The sequence below is a fragment of the Cryptomeria japonica genome, chromosome 5 (genome assembly GCF_030272615.1).
Source record: "Cryptomeria japonica chromosome 5, Sugi_1.0, whole genome shotgun sequence".
Lineage (NCBI taxonomy): Eukaryota > Viridiplantae > Streptophyta > Pinopsida > Cupressales > Cupressaceae > Cryptomeria > Cryptomeria japonica.
This window is the reverse complement of record NC_081409.1, coordinates 800,478,110-800,492,114: the sequence shown is the minus strand read 5'-3', so window position 1 is coordinate 800,492,114 and position 14,005 is coordinate 800,478,110. Positions and strand designations below refer to the sequence as shown.

At 35.1% G+C, this 14,005-nt stretch overlaps 2 protein-coding genes across 2 annotated transcripts; both read left to right on the top strand.

Annotated features, from left to right (window-relative positions):
- The first annotated feature begins 4,309 nt into the window (after positions 1 to 4,309).
- On the top strand, positions 4,310 to 5,137 carry LOC131075530 (uncharacterized). Its single transcript, XM_058012374.2, has one exon. The coding sequence runs from the start codon at positions 4,485 to 4,487 to the stop codon at positions 4,986 to 4,988; it is 504 nt and encodes a 167-aa protein (XP_057868357.1). The 5' UTR covers positions 4,310 to 4,484; the 3' UTR covers positions 4,989 to 5,137.
- Positions 5,138 to 12,513: 7,376 nt separating this feature from the next.
- On the top strand, positions 12,514 to 13,383 carry LOC131075594 (uncharacterized). The gene has a single exon (XM_058012448.1). The coding sequence runs from the start codon at positions 12,716 to 12,718 to the stop codon at positions 13,232 to 13,234; it is 519 nt and encodes a 172-aa protein (XP_057868431.1). The 5' UTR covers positions 12,514 to 12,715; the 3' UTR covers positions 13,235 to 13,383.
- The last annotated feature ends 622 nt before the right edge of the window (positions 13,384 to 14,005 follow it).

Genomic DNA, 14,005 nt, shown 5'->3' with positions numbered 1-14,005 from the left:
TCATCGATCACTATCATTTCAAATTTCACAACTATTTGGGTCAGCCTAGTTTTGAATGGCGGTGCAATTACAAACACCTCCATTGTAGAATTTTGACATGGTAGGACATTGAGTCCATTCCCTTTGCAAGGATCACATGGAAAGAAATTAAGAATTCAAGAGGGTAGTCCACATTATGTATGCATGTCTCAAAAACCATCTCCTTCAGGATTTGGTCTAAGTTTGGTAAACTGATGAATGAGTGGTCATTCCAATCTCTATCTATAAAGGTCGACTCGAAGTAGAAACTTGGTCATTAATTTTTTTGCATGAAAGTGAGTATGGTGGGGTCTTTTGTGTCTAGTGTGGAGGAGGTAGAGTTCATTTCCATTTTAGAGTGTGAATGTAAATATCTATATAAAAGTTTGTTGGGGAGCAGTTAAAGGATATTTTTTAATACAGTGGAGATGTGGAAGAGGGAGTCATGCACAACAATATTGGAAATAAGGTGCTTGATGGGCCTCATGTACACAATGTTGAACTCCTCGAGTGCTTTGTGTATTAACATTACAAGGACCACCGAGGACCATGTTATGGTTGAGAAGGTCGTCCAATGGCTAATCATTCTAGGGATGTGGGAGCTGGTCGTGAAGGATTTAGAAATTGAAAATAAAATCTTTTGAGGGCTTGGTGTTGGATGCCATCAACATAGATGAGACCATCCAGAATGGGGACGTGACAAACTCCATCGCAATGATGAGGGACTATTTGAGGGGGAACAATATGGAGACATGAATATATGATCAATGAGAATGAGAAATTGTTAACTTCTGAGTAGTTGGAGAGATCTCGGGAGGTCATTGATGCCATAAGAGTCTTGGTTTTCTCTCTTTGCTGATATGTTTGTAATTTTTTTCTCTTTTTTAATGGAAAGGTGCTACCCCCATGGTAGCAAGTACAAGAATATGAATACAAGGTAGGTAGTTTTGTTTTACAATCAAACCAATTGAAGCGTCATGATGAAAATAGTAATCATAGACATAATTTAACATAAAAAAAACTAAGCAATCATTCTAAGTTGTAATGCAATCATTAAGTCATTTAAAATGCAAAACTATATGAAACTAAGTGGTATGTGAAATAGGTTTCCCATCATGGCCATTCTTTACCGAGTGGCTAGATCACTTCTCATCAATCATATTCTCACCTTTGACTCATACTTGCAATCAGTCATACATCAATAGGTTAGCCCTCAGAACATAGCCGAAGCATGTACATCATATGGAACCATAATAATATCACAATTAAATTATCATCTTTTCATTTACATTTACATTAATTACACTAATTATAATATATTTAATCATAATCAAATAATCAAGATATAATTAACTAATAATAAAATCCAATTTATTTCATTAATAAAACAAGTAAAAAAGATGAGATGTGGCATTAGTCATGGTGGAGGTTGTTGGAATATGAAGGGCTAGTAAGTTGTTGCAACCATGGAGAATGTGGGGGGGCAAGTCCATTTAGGACCCCCTTTATTCTTAAAATTTGGTGGGGAGAATATAATAACAATGAAATTGTACAATTATTTAATTATTTTAGCCATGTGAGGTGAAAATTTGGGGCAATTATTCAACTAGTTGGAAGATGGAAGATAGATATATTTAAATAATAAAATTATTCAATTAAGTGGGGTACAATAGGTGAAAGGGATTTAACTAGATAATGTAATTATTTAGTTGATTGAGACAAGGATGTACAAGGGAAATATTAGGTGTCTACAAACCAACATAGCACTATCAACTTTACAACCTTTGTAGCACTATGAAAGACTAGTTTTCTTAGCATGCATCATTAGATTAGGCTCTATGTGCACTAAAAGACAAGCCCCTAACAAGAATGAGATTTATGCTTACATAAAGAAGTGACAATTCATCTTCTATGATAGAGAATGACTAAAAAAGATAAAAAAACTAACCAACATGAATAAATTATTGTATCATCTCATCTTTCTTATACCATACTATTATTTTATATTTCTTGATTAATTATATGATTTATAAATAATCATTTAAAATACCCATTTCTCCTATTAAAATGACAAAAACTTTTCTTATTAGAATTTGTGCAACCTAAAAGTTTTTTTATTCAAGTTTGTACTACAACTCTTTTAAGGAAGCGTTGAATCCTATGCAAACTTAGTAAAAAGGTGAGTCTCAACGATAACGGAGAGTCTTTAAAAGGAATAACTTCTATAGTTAAAGTGTCATCCTCGCCATTGTTATCCATTTCCCATAGTCAAAAATTAACCTTGCTCACATGTGTTTTGAAATTAGAATTGTATTCATAAGTTGCTTCTAGTCTTTCAACGCCGGCTAGAACTAGGTATATATACCTTTATTATCAATTTTAAGCGATGCCTAATTATTATTGTTTCCTTGACCAGACTAACCAGTACGTCCGGTTGTTTTCCTCTTGCATGTTTTGCGGACTCTCTCCGCCTTGCCTTATTTCCTTTTTTGACCTTTTCCTATTATCGCCTAGTGCCTTAGGCCGCTAAATTTGACCGTCGGTTCCGGTTTGCATTCTTCAGCAAATTGTTTTTAAGAATGGTTATCTGCTCACATTGTAAAGCAACTTAGATCTTCTTTAACAGGTTGGATGGATAAGATGGTAACAAGTGTAAAGTGGATTATTCACGTTTGAGAGAGAAGTTTTTTGGATTATTATTGAGGATATTTATCGTTGATCAAATAAAATATTACATAATTGGATTATTGGATTGTGAAATATTGATGAATGAATTTGGCTAAAAATTTAAGTAGGTGAATTTTAATAAAATATTGTATGTTTTGACTCGTTAAAAATATTATCCATTTTATAATGAGGGTTTTATAGTTGATGATTTATAAAGTGAAAGTTTTGTAGATGAGGTAAAAAGTTAAGTGGATTTGATTTTTGGGGAAAACTTTATGATTATGCGTGTTTAAGTTGGAGTAGTATTGAGATGGGTGACCATTGGAAAAATCACAATGCTTTCATCCTTGTGATCATCACCTATATGTAATGAGTTGTAAGTGGACCATTCATGCTTGTGAAAGATGAGTTCTTTATGAACAGTGCTCATGAGATATGGATAGATGGGTTTGATTGGAGTTGAAACCTCAAAAAACATCACATAAAAGGTTATGGAGTCTGATCTATGGCAATGATAACTATAATAGATATAAGATTGGCTAGCATTGAGACATTTTCTATCTATAGAGTTGCAATTCTTCAACACTCATTTGGGTCTAATTGTTAAGAATTTGATGATTACCCATTCCCATGGTCATTTGAGAGTTTCCATTGCTTCCAAATTTGCCCTCTTTAGAGACCAACAAAGAGGTGTACGCCAAAGAATTAGTAGTAGTTTGAACGATGGGGTCAAATTCTCTACCTTGAATGTAGCTTATTAGGGAAGTGTTTTTGGTGATGGCTTAGGTGGTATAGAAGAGATGGTGGTGTAGCTTATTAGGGAGGTTCTTTGGGTGATGCTTCAGGTGGTATAGAGATGGCAACGTAGGACATGGTTGGGATGGCAATGTAGGATATGATTGTGGTTGAGGTGTGGTTTCAAATGGTGGAGTTGAAAATTGAAACCCCCATTCTTAATTCTTTTCTCGTTAATTTTTTCTTTTCTTTTATTAAAAATGGATAGACAAATTGTGTTCAATAATTAAACATACTTAAGTTGCTTCCTAATTTGCCCTCTTTAAAGACCAACAAAGTGGTGTACCAATGGTTTTCTATGGGGTCAAATTCTCTACCTTGAACGTAGCTTATTAGGGAAGTGCTTTTGGTGATGCCTTAGGTGCTATGGAGAGATGGTGGTGTAGCTTATTAGTGAGGTTCTTTTGGTGATGCTTCAGGGGGGTGAGGACATGGCAACGTAGGACATGGTTGGGATGGCAATGTAGAATATGATTGTGGTTGAGGTGTGGTTTCAAATGGTGGGGTTGGCAATTGAAACCCCATTCTTAATTTTTTTCTCCTTAAGAGTTTGTTCTTATATTAAAAATCGATAGACAAATTAAACAAACATAAATTACTTACACATTAAAAGACTAAATAAGAAAATTATACACCTCATGTTATGTTTCTTAAAAAAATTAACCTTTTGACTATAAAACTATTTAATTTTTTAAAATTACTACTTAATGCTTTCCACCCTTTGAATCACTATTTATTTAATATATCTTTTATACTTGAAAAGGAGGTCCGTATAAATTCCTCAAACGGCTGTCAAATTAAAACACAACAGTTGCAGTTGCCTCAGGACCACGTCAAATGACGCGCCTGTACCTTATTCACAATAGGCAGGCAAATCCCACACTTCATCTTTATATGATTACCTCACAGACGAGCCCACAGTTTTTATACAACTTATTTAAAGCCTGCGTGCGCAGATTTGCTTAAAGAATTCAATTTTTGTTTGCATCAGAGCAATTCCTGCAATGGAAGCCAGAAAAAAAGTTCCAGCCGCGGAAGTTTCAGAAAAGCAGCGAAGGAAGTCATTTTACAGGCGCTTAAAAGCTTTGTCTCCAATTCCATACCTTGTGAAAGTGAGGGATTATTATGTGAAAAGCTTTACGGAGTGCGCAGGAAGGTCCAACGGCCTGCCTCCAAAAGGTCCGGGCGTTGCTTCTCTACCAAAGAGTTTCAGCACATCTTCTTCAAGAAATGACGAGGACTTCATGGAGCTTGTCAGGGCTGCCTCGCAGAGGAGCCATCCACACCTTTCCAGATCTTCTTCTGCACAGCAGGAACAGGATCATTTTCCGCGAAGCTTCAGTTCCGCCAGTACGGCGCCCTCTGTGGAAAGAATCGACGAAGACAGCCCCGCCTATTTTTCAGGATCTTTCAAGAAAACCTTTCCTGAAGCCGATCTTCGGTTTCCCCGTAGTCACAGCTACAGCACTGCTCAGAATTTTCATGTTCGGAGAAGAATCGCTGTGTAATAACCTCTGCTTTGCTTTCCCTCTGTTTTTTCCCTTTTCTTTAACAAACTCTTGCAATTCTTTTCTCCAATATTTTAATTTCGGTTTTGGATGTAACTGCTACGCCTTATTGATGATTAATGGAAGCGGAAAGCTTGGTTTTTCTGCAATCGCCATGATCAAATGCTTCTCAGAAATTGATGTGGAATTTTGTTGAGGTTTCATAAATTTCTGGTAAATTTCTTTATCATTTGTGCTTTTTAATATTTTATTATGATAGATTAATAGGATTTGAAAATTGATACGGAAAACTTTACACACAATTTAATTAAAAAATTATCAAATCATTTCATTCCGATGATAGTTTAATATGATTTGAAAATTGATAGTAAAAACTTTTTACACAATTTAATTCAAAACTTTATCAAATCATTTCATTCTGATATGAATAACAAATGCATCAAATCTAAATTTATCAAATCTAGACTTAGAAATTACATGACTAGTTTTGTTGAGAGTTTTAGTGTTTAACGGCTATCGATGTATTCAGAAATTTGTTTCAGGATTTGTTGTGCATTTGGCCTGCAAATTGGAGTTTCTTGTGCTCTCTGAACAGGCGTGTGTCGTGCAAACATTAATAAAACAAAACATTTGTGTGTTCGTATAAAATGTTGAATGTGCTTTTTATTTATTTATTTAGGTAAAGACAATTTGATTCAGGAACAGGAGTTTCTTGTGCTCTCTGAACAGGGTCTGTCGCACAAAACATTAATAAAACAAAACTTTTTTGTGTTTGTATAAAATGTTAAATGTGCTTTTTATTTATTTATCTAGGTAAAGGCAATTTCTGTGTTTGTAGTAAATGTTAATTGTCAAATTTATTTTTTTAATTCAGGAAAAGAGTGTTGAATTAAAAAGAGATTGATAGATAATTTATATATTTATAATGAGAGGTAATTTACAATGATAATAAGTAATGGGATGCAATGATATGATAGTGTTAACAATTTTTTTCATTTTATTTTAAATTTGATAATGATTGAGAGTTTTTATTATAGTAATGAATATATTAGTTGGTATGAATCCAGTTGGTATGATTTTGAGAAAGTCCAAGAAATTGTAGAATGCATGTTATTTTTAGGAAGATGATAATGTACAGTTGGAATGCACATAAAACATTTAGATAATTGAATGGTTTCTAATGTCAATAAAAAAATACAAAGTTTAATCCAAAAGCTTGCATTCTATAAGAAATTTATTATTAATATTTATATTATATAAGTATAAATATATGAAATACAAATAAAATATATTTTTATTTTTAACAAATGTAAACATAATAAAAAATAAATAAATACAATTTACTAAGAATAAAGAGAAAAACAATTTAAAGACCTGAAAAAAAACAAAAAAAACAATCACATTCCTTGTGAATAAAATGATGTAAAATTAGATATAAAAAAATTTAATGAAAATATAATCAAAATGTGAATAAAAGCGTGGAAAGTCTTAAAAAGGGATAACTTCTATGGATAAGAAGTGCCATCATTGCCATTATATCCATTACCATCTAGGCACGGTTAGAAATCAGCGTGAGTCCTCACATGTGCATTGAAACTAGAACATAAGTTCATCCTAGTCTTCCAGCACCGGCTAGAACTATCTTTTAATCAATTTTTAGCGGATGTCTATTTATTAATTAAATGATTGTTTGCTTGACCATACTAACCAGGACGTCCGATTTTCCGCGGATGCCTATTTATTAAGTAAATGATTATTTGCTTGACCAGGACATCCGGTTGTTTTCGCCTTGCCTGTTTTGCGGACTCTCTCTGTCTTGCTCTTATGCCCTCTTTGACCTTTACCTATTATCGCCTAGTGCCTTAGACCGCTATATTTGACCGTTAGTTCCGGTTTGCACTGATTGTTTTAAGAATGGTTATCTCCTCAGCTTTTCTTAAACAACTTGATATTCTTGAACAGGTTGGATGGATAAGACGGTAAGAAGTGTGAAGTGGATTACTTATGTTTGTGGGAAAAGTTGTTTTGGATTATTATCGAGAAAATATAGGTCAATGAAAAAATATATTACATAATTTGATTAGTTGAACATTGGTCAATGAATTTGGTTAAAAATTTCAGCAGGTGAATTGATTTTGTTAAAAATATTATTTTTTATAATGAGAGTTCTATGATTAATGATTTATAAAGTGAAAGTTTTATAGATGAGATAATAAGTTAAGTGGATTTAGTTTAAGGGGAAAGCTCTATTGTTTAGTATGTTTGAGTCTGAGTAGTATTGAGATGGGTGAACTCTTAAGAAATCTCAATGCTTCACCCTTGTGAACATTTCCTAGATGTAATGAGTTGTAAGTGGACCATTCATATTTGTGAGAGATGAGCTCTTGTAAATAATTTCACATGAAATACTGATGAATGAATTTTGACTAAAAAACTAAAGGAGTTGAAACATCACAAAATTTCATGGATTTTGATCTATGGCAATAATAATTAAAATAGATATATAAGCTTGGCTAGCAAGGAAACTGATGTAGAGCATCATGAAACAAACCATCCATATAGAACTATCACCAATCCTTTAAGTTCTTGTGAGTCCAAAATGCAAAATAAGACAAACAATCTTCCATTTTTTTTATGACTGAAATAATGTCCTAATTGTGACAATCAACATAAAGGTCTTTTGTTTATCTCTTCCAATAAGTTCCAAAGCACATCAAGAGGGGTTTATTTGCATGAAAAACAAAAACTAATAGTGCCTTAAAATATTCATAAACATAGAGAGGTCCCCTTACAACAAAGTGAACAAACCAACCTATCATTGTCCCAAAACTTAATTTGTCTGATTTTCACAATAAAATGCAAACAAACAGTCATTAATATCTTTTGAAAATGCAAACAATTAGCCAATCGCTTCGGTAGACCTTTAGATAACCTCAATACAGACCATCCATAAAATTTACAGAAAGATCCAACTGTTCAATCCAAACTTATAGCATTTTTTGTAAAACTAGTAACCCTCATTGAGGGTTTTGATAGACTGATAGTTTTCACCAAAACGTGCATAACTTGCTTCAAAGTGATTGAAATTAAATGAAACCAAAGGGAAAACAAATTTAGCGCATGCCATTATCATATCCAGTAGATTTCCAATGGAGAAATTATTTTTCATAAAGAAAAACATGAATGATCATATTGCAATACCCATAAAACAATGTGGACTATGTAAAAACTTCAAATGTTATTCATTTCCTTCCTCCAATCATACACACCCCCATTGGATTCAACTAAATGATGGATTTTATAACCTTCAAACATCCATATGGCAGTTACAACTGCCCAAGACCAATTACATCCTTGGTTTGCAACTTTTAGAACATGGTTTGTTGCTTAACAACACTTTACATCATTGACAACTTTCACATTTTAGAAAAAATGACCTCTAAACTTCACTTAGACACTTTGAAAACCCTGTAATGGACTCAAAACAACCTTTTACATCACTTTTACCCTTTCATGACTCTTTTACACAATGTTGGCCTCCTTGACCATATTAGGACCCAAATACTCAACTTGAGCAACTTGTTACAAATGAGTGACATTGCCTTACAAAATGACTCATCATGCCTTGAATTACATCCAAATGAACTTAAAGACAATCATAGACTCAAAACCTTATGAAATTACTCATGACATGACTGTTGACAAGGTGCTCCTACACCATACTGCCAACTTTAAAATCTTTCCAAGTCTCTTGGAAACATAGGGAACATCAACCTGCAAGAAAAAAAATTAGTGCCTTGGATTAAAGTCATCACCTTCATCTTTGTCTTTGCCTCTTCATCTTATCACCATTCTCATGCCTCTGTTGCAATCAACATCTCCAAAAGGAAACAAACTGTCCAACCTCTCAACTACTCCCATCCATGGAGTATCCAATGGCTACAACTCAAGGTGTTCCTCAAGGAGATTAATGCATTGAGGGATATGTATGTTGCAAATGAGGAATTCAAGGAGATATACAAGGTATGTACTGAATTTGATGAAAGGTATCATGTGGAATTTTCTGATTTTCTGATCCAATATGGACTTCTCTTCAAAGATGGGAAATTGTGCATACCAAGGTGCTCAATGAGGACTAATATCATCAAGGAAAAGCATAGTGGGGCTATGGCAAGTCATTTTGGCTTGGACAAGAAACTTGAATTGGTAAGGAGGCACTACTTTTGGCCCAAATTGCAGGTTGATGTAAGAAAGTTTGTAGATGCATGCACCATTTGCCAAAAGGCAAAAGGAAGAAGCGTCGATGTTGGTCTCTATCAACCTTTACCCATTCCCTCAAGACCTTGGGAAAGTGTGTCAATGGACTTTGTAATGGATTTACCTAGAACACAAAAGGGGTTTGACAGTGTATTTGTGGTAGTGGATAGGTTTAGTGAGATGGCACATTTCTTGCCATGTAAGTCCACTAGTGATGCATCTTATATAGTAGATTTATTTTTCAGAGAAGTAGCAAGGATTCATGGACTCCCATTAAATATAGTGTCCGATAGGGATGTCAAATTTGTTGGCCATTTTCGGAGAACTCTATGGGAGAAACTTGGCACCAATCTATCTTTCTCATCAACCTATCATCCACAAACAGATGGACAAACAAAAGTAGTAAATAGATCATTAGGGAATTTGTTGAGATTCCTTACAAGATAGCATGGTGAAAAGTGGGATTCAATTTTATCTTAGGCTAAGTTTGCCTACAATGACACTATAAACAGAAGCACTTGAGATTCATTCACCCCAAGAGTATGGTGCAGGGGCACCTCATGAGTAAGACAATTAGGGTAATGAAGGCCTAAAGGGCACACATGGGAATGTGACCTTTCAATATATGTAATAGGATAGCTTTGTTTGATTTTTGTAATAAACCCCACTTTGTTACCCAATGACATGGATTTGGCAAATTGATAAGCCACCATGGGCATATAGGCCTAGGGGTATTTAGTTGAGTATTTTGTAGATGTATGTGTGTTGGGGATGTCTTAGGAAGGTTTTAGACATGTTGGAATAACTCTAGGTATGCAGACTTAACATGTGTCAAAGTTGCTCAAACATGACAACTTTTGATGACAACTTTCATGACAACTTTTGGTTACAAAGAGAAACTTCTTTCCAATGGTCATGAAAGTTCAAATGGTGGTTGATAACCATTGATTAAGGTATAAAATGTCATTCCCAATCATCATTGGGGAGAGAGAAGAGTTTTGTAAACATTTGGCATCATGGAAGCAATAAAATTCTTAGAATTTCCTGTAATTTTGTTGTTCTGATCGGGGTATCGTACTATACGATCATTTTGGAAGTAGGAAACCAGTAGGATGTGTTAGAGTGGCCAAACACCTTTCATATGCATCAAGTTTGAGGTCTTAATTCATCGGGACAAGGGAGAAACCGGTCATTTTCTGGAAGTGGTCTAGAATTGACAGTTTTGCCTAGGGTTTCACAAAGAAATGGCCTCATCTTGTTGATCCTTCATGGGTGACCCACGGCTCTGGAGGAGATGCAAGTATGGCTAATGTATTTTAATATTTTGAAAGCCTTTTGCAGGTTAGGATCGGTTGGAGGCAAGGGTTTGATGCATTAAGGTGAGCAACTCCATGTGCCCACCGTGCAAGTGCAAGCAAATAGGTCTCACATCTGGTGTTAGGGGTCTGATCATTGCCTAATACTTAGGAATTGGTGGATTTACCATGCCCTAAGAGTTTTCATTACGTTGGTTTGACAAGATAGGGTATGTGCCTACCCTCTCCTTTGTAAAATAAGCCTAATTGGGGCTATTAGGTCTCCTAACCAAGATAGGGTTTGGACACTTGTGTTCCCAAAATGTCAGAACCCATGGGATATGTTTTCTAACTCTCTAAAGGGTATCCAAATCTTGAACTATTTTTTTGGGTCCTTTGGAGAAATAAGAAGTTAATTGTGGAAAACCGGTATGGCGGGGCTACTAGGATTTGTAGGCCTTATTGCAGCAGTTGGTACAAATCGTTAGAGGGAACCTAAATTGGTGATTGAAAAGAGTCTTCTTGACCTAGGGGACTTCAAACCAAACCCTAGATAAGAACTAATGAATTGGAGAGAGAACCAAACCGTGTTGGGCTATAGGGTCCTTAAGAATCACTAGAAGACCTTGTGAAGCACTCAAGGTAAGTGACCTTGTGAGGAAGCACTTAGAAAGGTAAGGATGTGGGGCTTGTCAAATTGATTTTTCTTGACCCCTTAGAGTCTATAATGATTGCTAGAGTCCTTGGTTTGTCCTTGGATTGGGGAAACCTATCCTATACCTATACCAGGGCTCTGCATCAGAGACATTTTCTATGTATAGAGTCGCAAGCCTTCAACATTGATTTGAGTCTAATTGTTAAGAATTTGATGATTACACACTCTTATGGTCATTTGGGAGTTCCCATTGCTTCCTGTTTTGCCCTATTTAGAGACCAACAAGTAGTGTACCTTAAAGAGCTATTGTGGTTTTCTATGGGGTCAAATTCCCTACCTTGAATGTAGCTTATTAGGGAGGTGCTTTTGGTGATGCCTTAGGTGGAATAGAAGAGATGACCATGTAGCTTTTTAGGGAGGCTCCTTTGGTGATGCTTCAGGTGGTGATAAGGAATTGGCAATGTAGGACATGGTTGTTTGTATCATGATGTAAGATATGATTGTCATTGAGATGTGGTTTCAAGTGGTGGGGTTGGCAATTGAAACCCTTATGATTAGTATTTTTTCATTAAAAATTTATTTTTTTGTTCACAATTAATAGTCAATTTTTTCAATAATTAAACATAATTAAGAAACAAAAATTAACAAAAATTTTACACCTCATCTTATTTTTAATAAAAAAATTATTTTTACTAGGGGAAGCATACCAGTAGCGGACATAGCTAACTTTGGGCATTTTTAGCTCTCAAACCGTACATCAGATTTCAATTTATTTTTTTGTTGTCTCCTTATACAACTTAACTATTTATAACTAAGGATCTGGCTTCTCGGTAGTAACGATGCACATGTGGAATTCATTATGTCCGCAAAGGTCAAAAAATGGTCATTTAAAAGTGCCACCAAATACATAATCACCTTTGCGCCAATAGCATATAACTCAAAATATACAATAGTAGTGGACAAATGACCCAATAGTTGATCAACTTTTTTTTTACCATAATTAGCCCATTTGTGCACCACTACTCGGACATTTGTACATAGTTATCCACTACTAGTACATGTGATATTCATTAATGAACTTTTCATTATCAATTTTTTGAGCTCTTCTACAATCTAGTAACTGGGGGGTTGGGTTGACAAAAAGTTGTGAGTTGACAAAAAACTGTCCACTATTGCAATGTGTCGACTACTGATACCCTTCCCCTATAAAACCATTTAATATTTTAAAATTACTACTATATGCTTTCCACCCTTTAAATCACTCTTTCTATAAAAAGCCCGTATAAATTCCTCACTAATCAATCAAACGGCTGCCAAATTAAATTCCGACAGTTGCAGTTGCCCTCACGACCACGTCAAATGACGCGCTTGTACCTTATTTAACAATAGGCAGGCATATCCCACACTTCTTTATATGCTTTCCCACAAGCCCACAGTTTCTATAGAACTTCTTAAAAGCCTGTGTGCGCAGATTTGATTCAAAGAATTCAATATTTGTTTGCATCGGAGCAATTCCTGCAATGGAAGCTGCCAAGAAAGTTCCAGCCGCTGAAGTTTCAGAAAAGCAGCGAGGGAAGTCATTTTACAGGCGCTTAAAAGCTTTGTCTCCAATTCCATACCTTGCGAAAGCGAGGGATTATTATGTGAGAAGCTTGACAGAGTGCGCAGGAAGGGCAAATTATAGCGGCTTGGCTGCAGGAGGTCCAGGAGTTGCGATGCCTGCTTCTCTGCCAAAGAGTTTCAGCACAAGTTCTTCAAGAAATGAAGAGGAATTCAGGGAGCTTGTCAGGGCTGCTTCGCAGAGGAGCAATCCATACCTTTCCAGATCTTCTTCTGCACAGCAGCAACAGGATCCTTTTCCGCGGAGTTTCAGTTCTGCAAGTACGCCGCCTTCTGTAGGAAGAATAGACGAGGACAGCCCCGCCTATTTTCCAGGATCTTTCAAAACAAGCATTCCTGAAGCCGATCCTCGGTTTCCTCGCAGTCACAGCTACAGCACTGCTCAGAATTTTCATGTTCGGAGAGGAATCGCTGTGTAAAAACCTCTGCTTTGCTTTCCCTCTGTTTTTTCCCTTTCCTTTAAGAAACTCTTGCAATTATTTTCTCCTGTATTTTAATTTCGGTTTTGGATGTAACTGCTACGCCTTATTGATGATTAATGAAATCGGAAAGCTTGTGTTGGCTGCAATCGCCATGATAAAATGCTTCTCAGAAATTGATGTGGAATTTTGTTGAGATTTGATAAATTTCTTTGTAAAATTTTCATAATTTCTGTTAATCCATAATTTTTCATCATTTCTGTTGTTTAATGTTGAAATTAATAGGATTCTAAAATTGATACTAAAAAATTTACACACAAATTAATCCAGAAATTTATCAAATCTAGACTTTAGAAATTGCATGACTAATTTTTTTTTTGTTGAGAGTTTTGGTGTTTAACCGCAGTCGATGTATTCAGAAATTTGTTTCAGGATTTGTTGTATGTTTGGTCTGCAAATAGGAGTTTCTTATACGTTCTGAACAAGCGTGTGTCGCACAACAAATTAATAAAACAAAGCTTTGGAGTCATTGTATCTGGGATTGGGGTCCATTTTGCCGTCTCTTTTGTCTCAGAAACACGGATAAGGCCATGTTTATCTCATGTTGAGAGATTTACGGCATTTTCACGGGACTGAACAATTTAATGGATAAAACAAAATTTAATTATTTTAAAATATTTACAATTTTTGTCTTTGTATGAAATGTTATTCGTGAATTTTTTTTAATTTATTTAGGTGAAGACAATTTTGTGTCTCTATAAAATGTTGTAT

Excerpts from the sequence above, each read along its gene's own strand:
- LOC131075530 (XM_058012374.2), top strand. The coding sequence starts at position 4,485 with ATGGAAGCCAGAAAAAAAGTTCCAGCCGCGGAAGTTTCAGAAAAGCAG.
- LOC131075594 (XM_058012448.1), top strand. The coding sequence starts at position 12,716 with ATGGAAGCTGCCAAGAAAGTTCCAGCCGCTGAAGTTTCAGAAAAGCAG.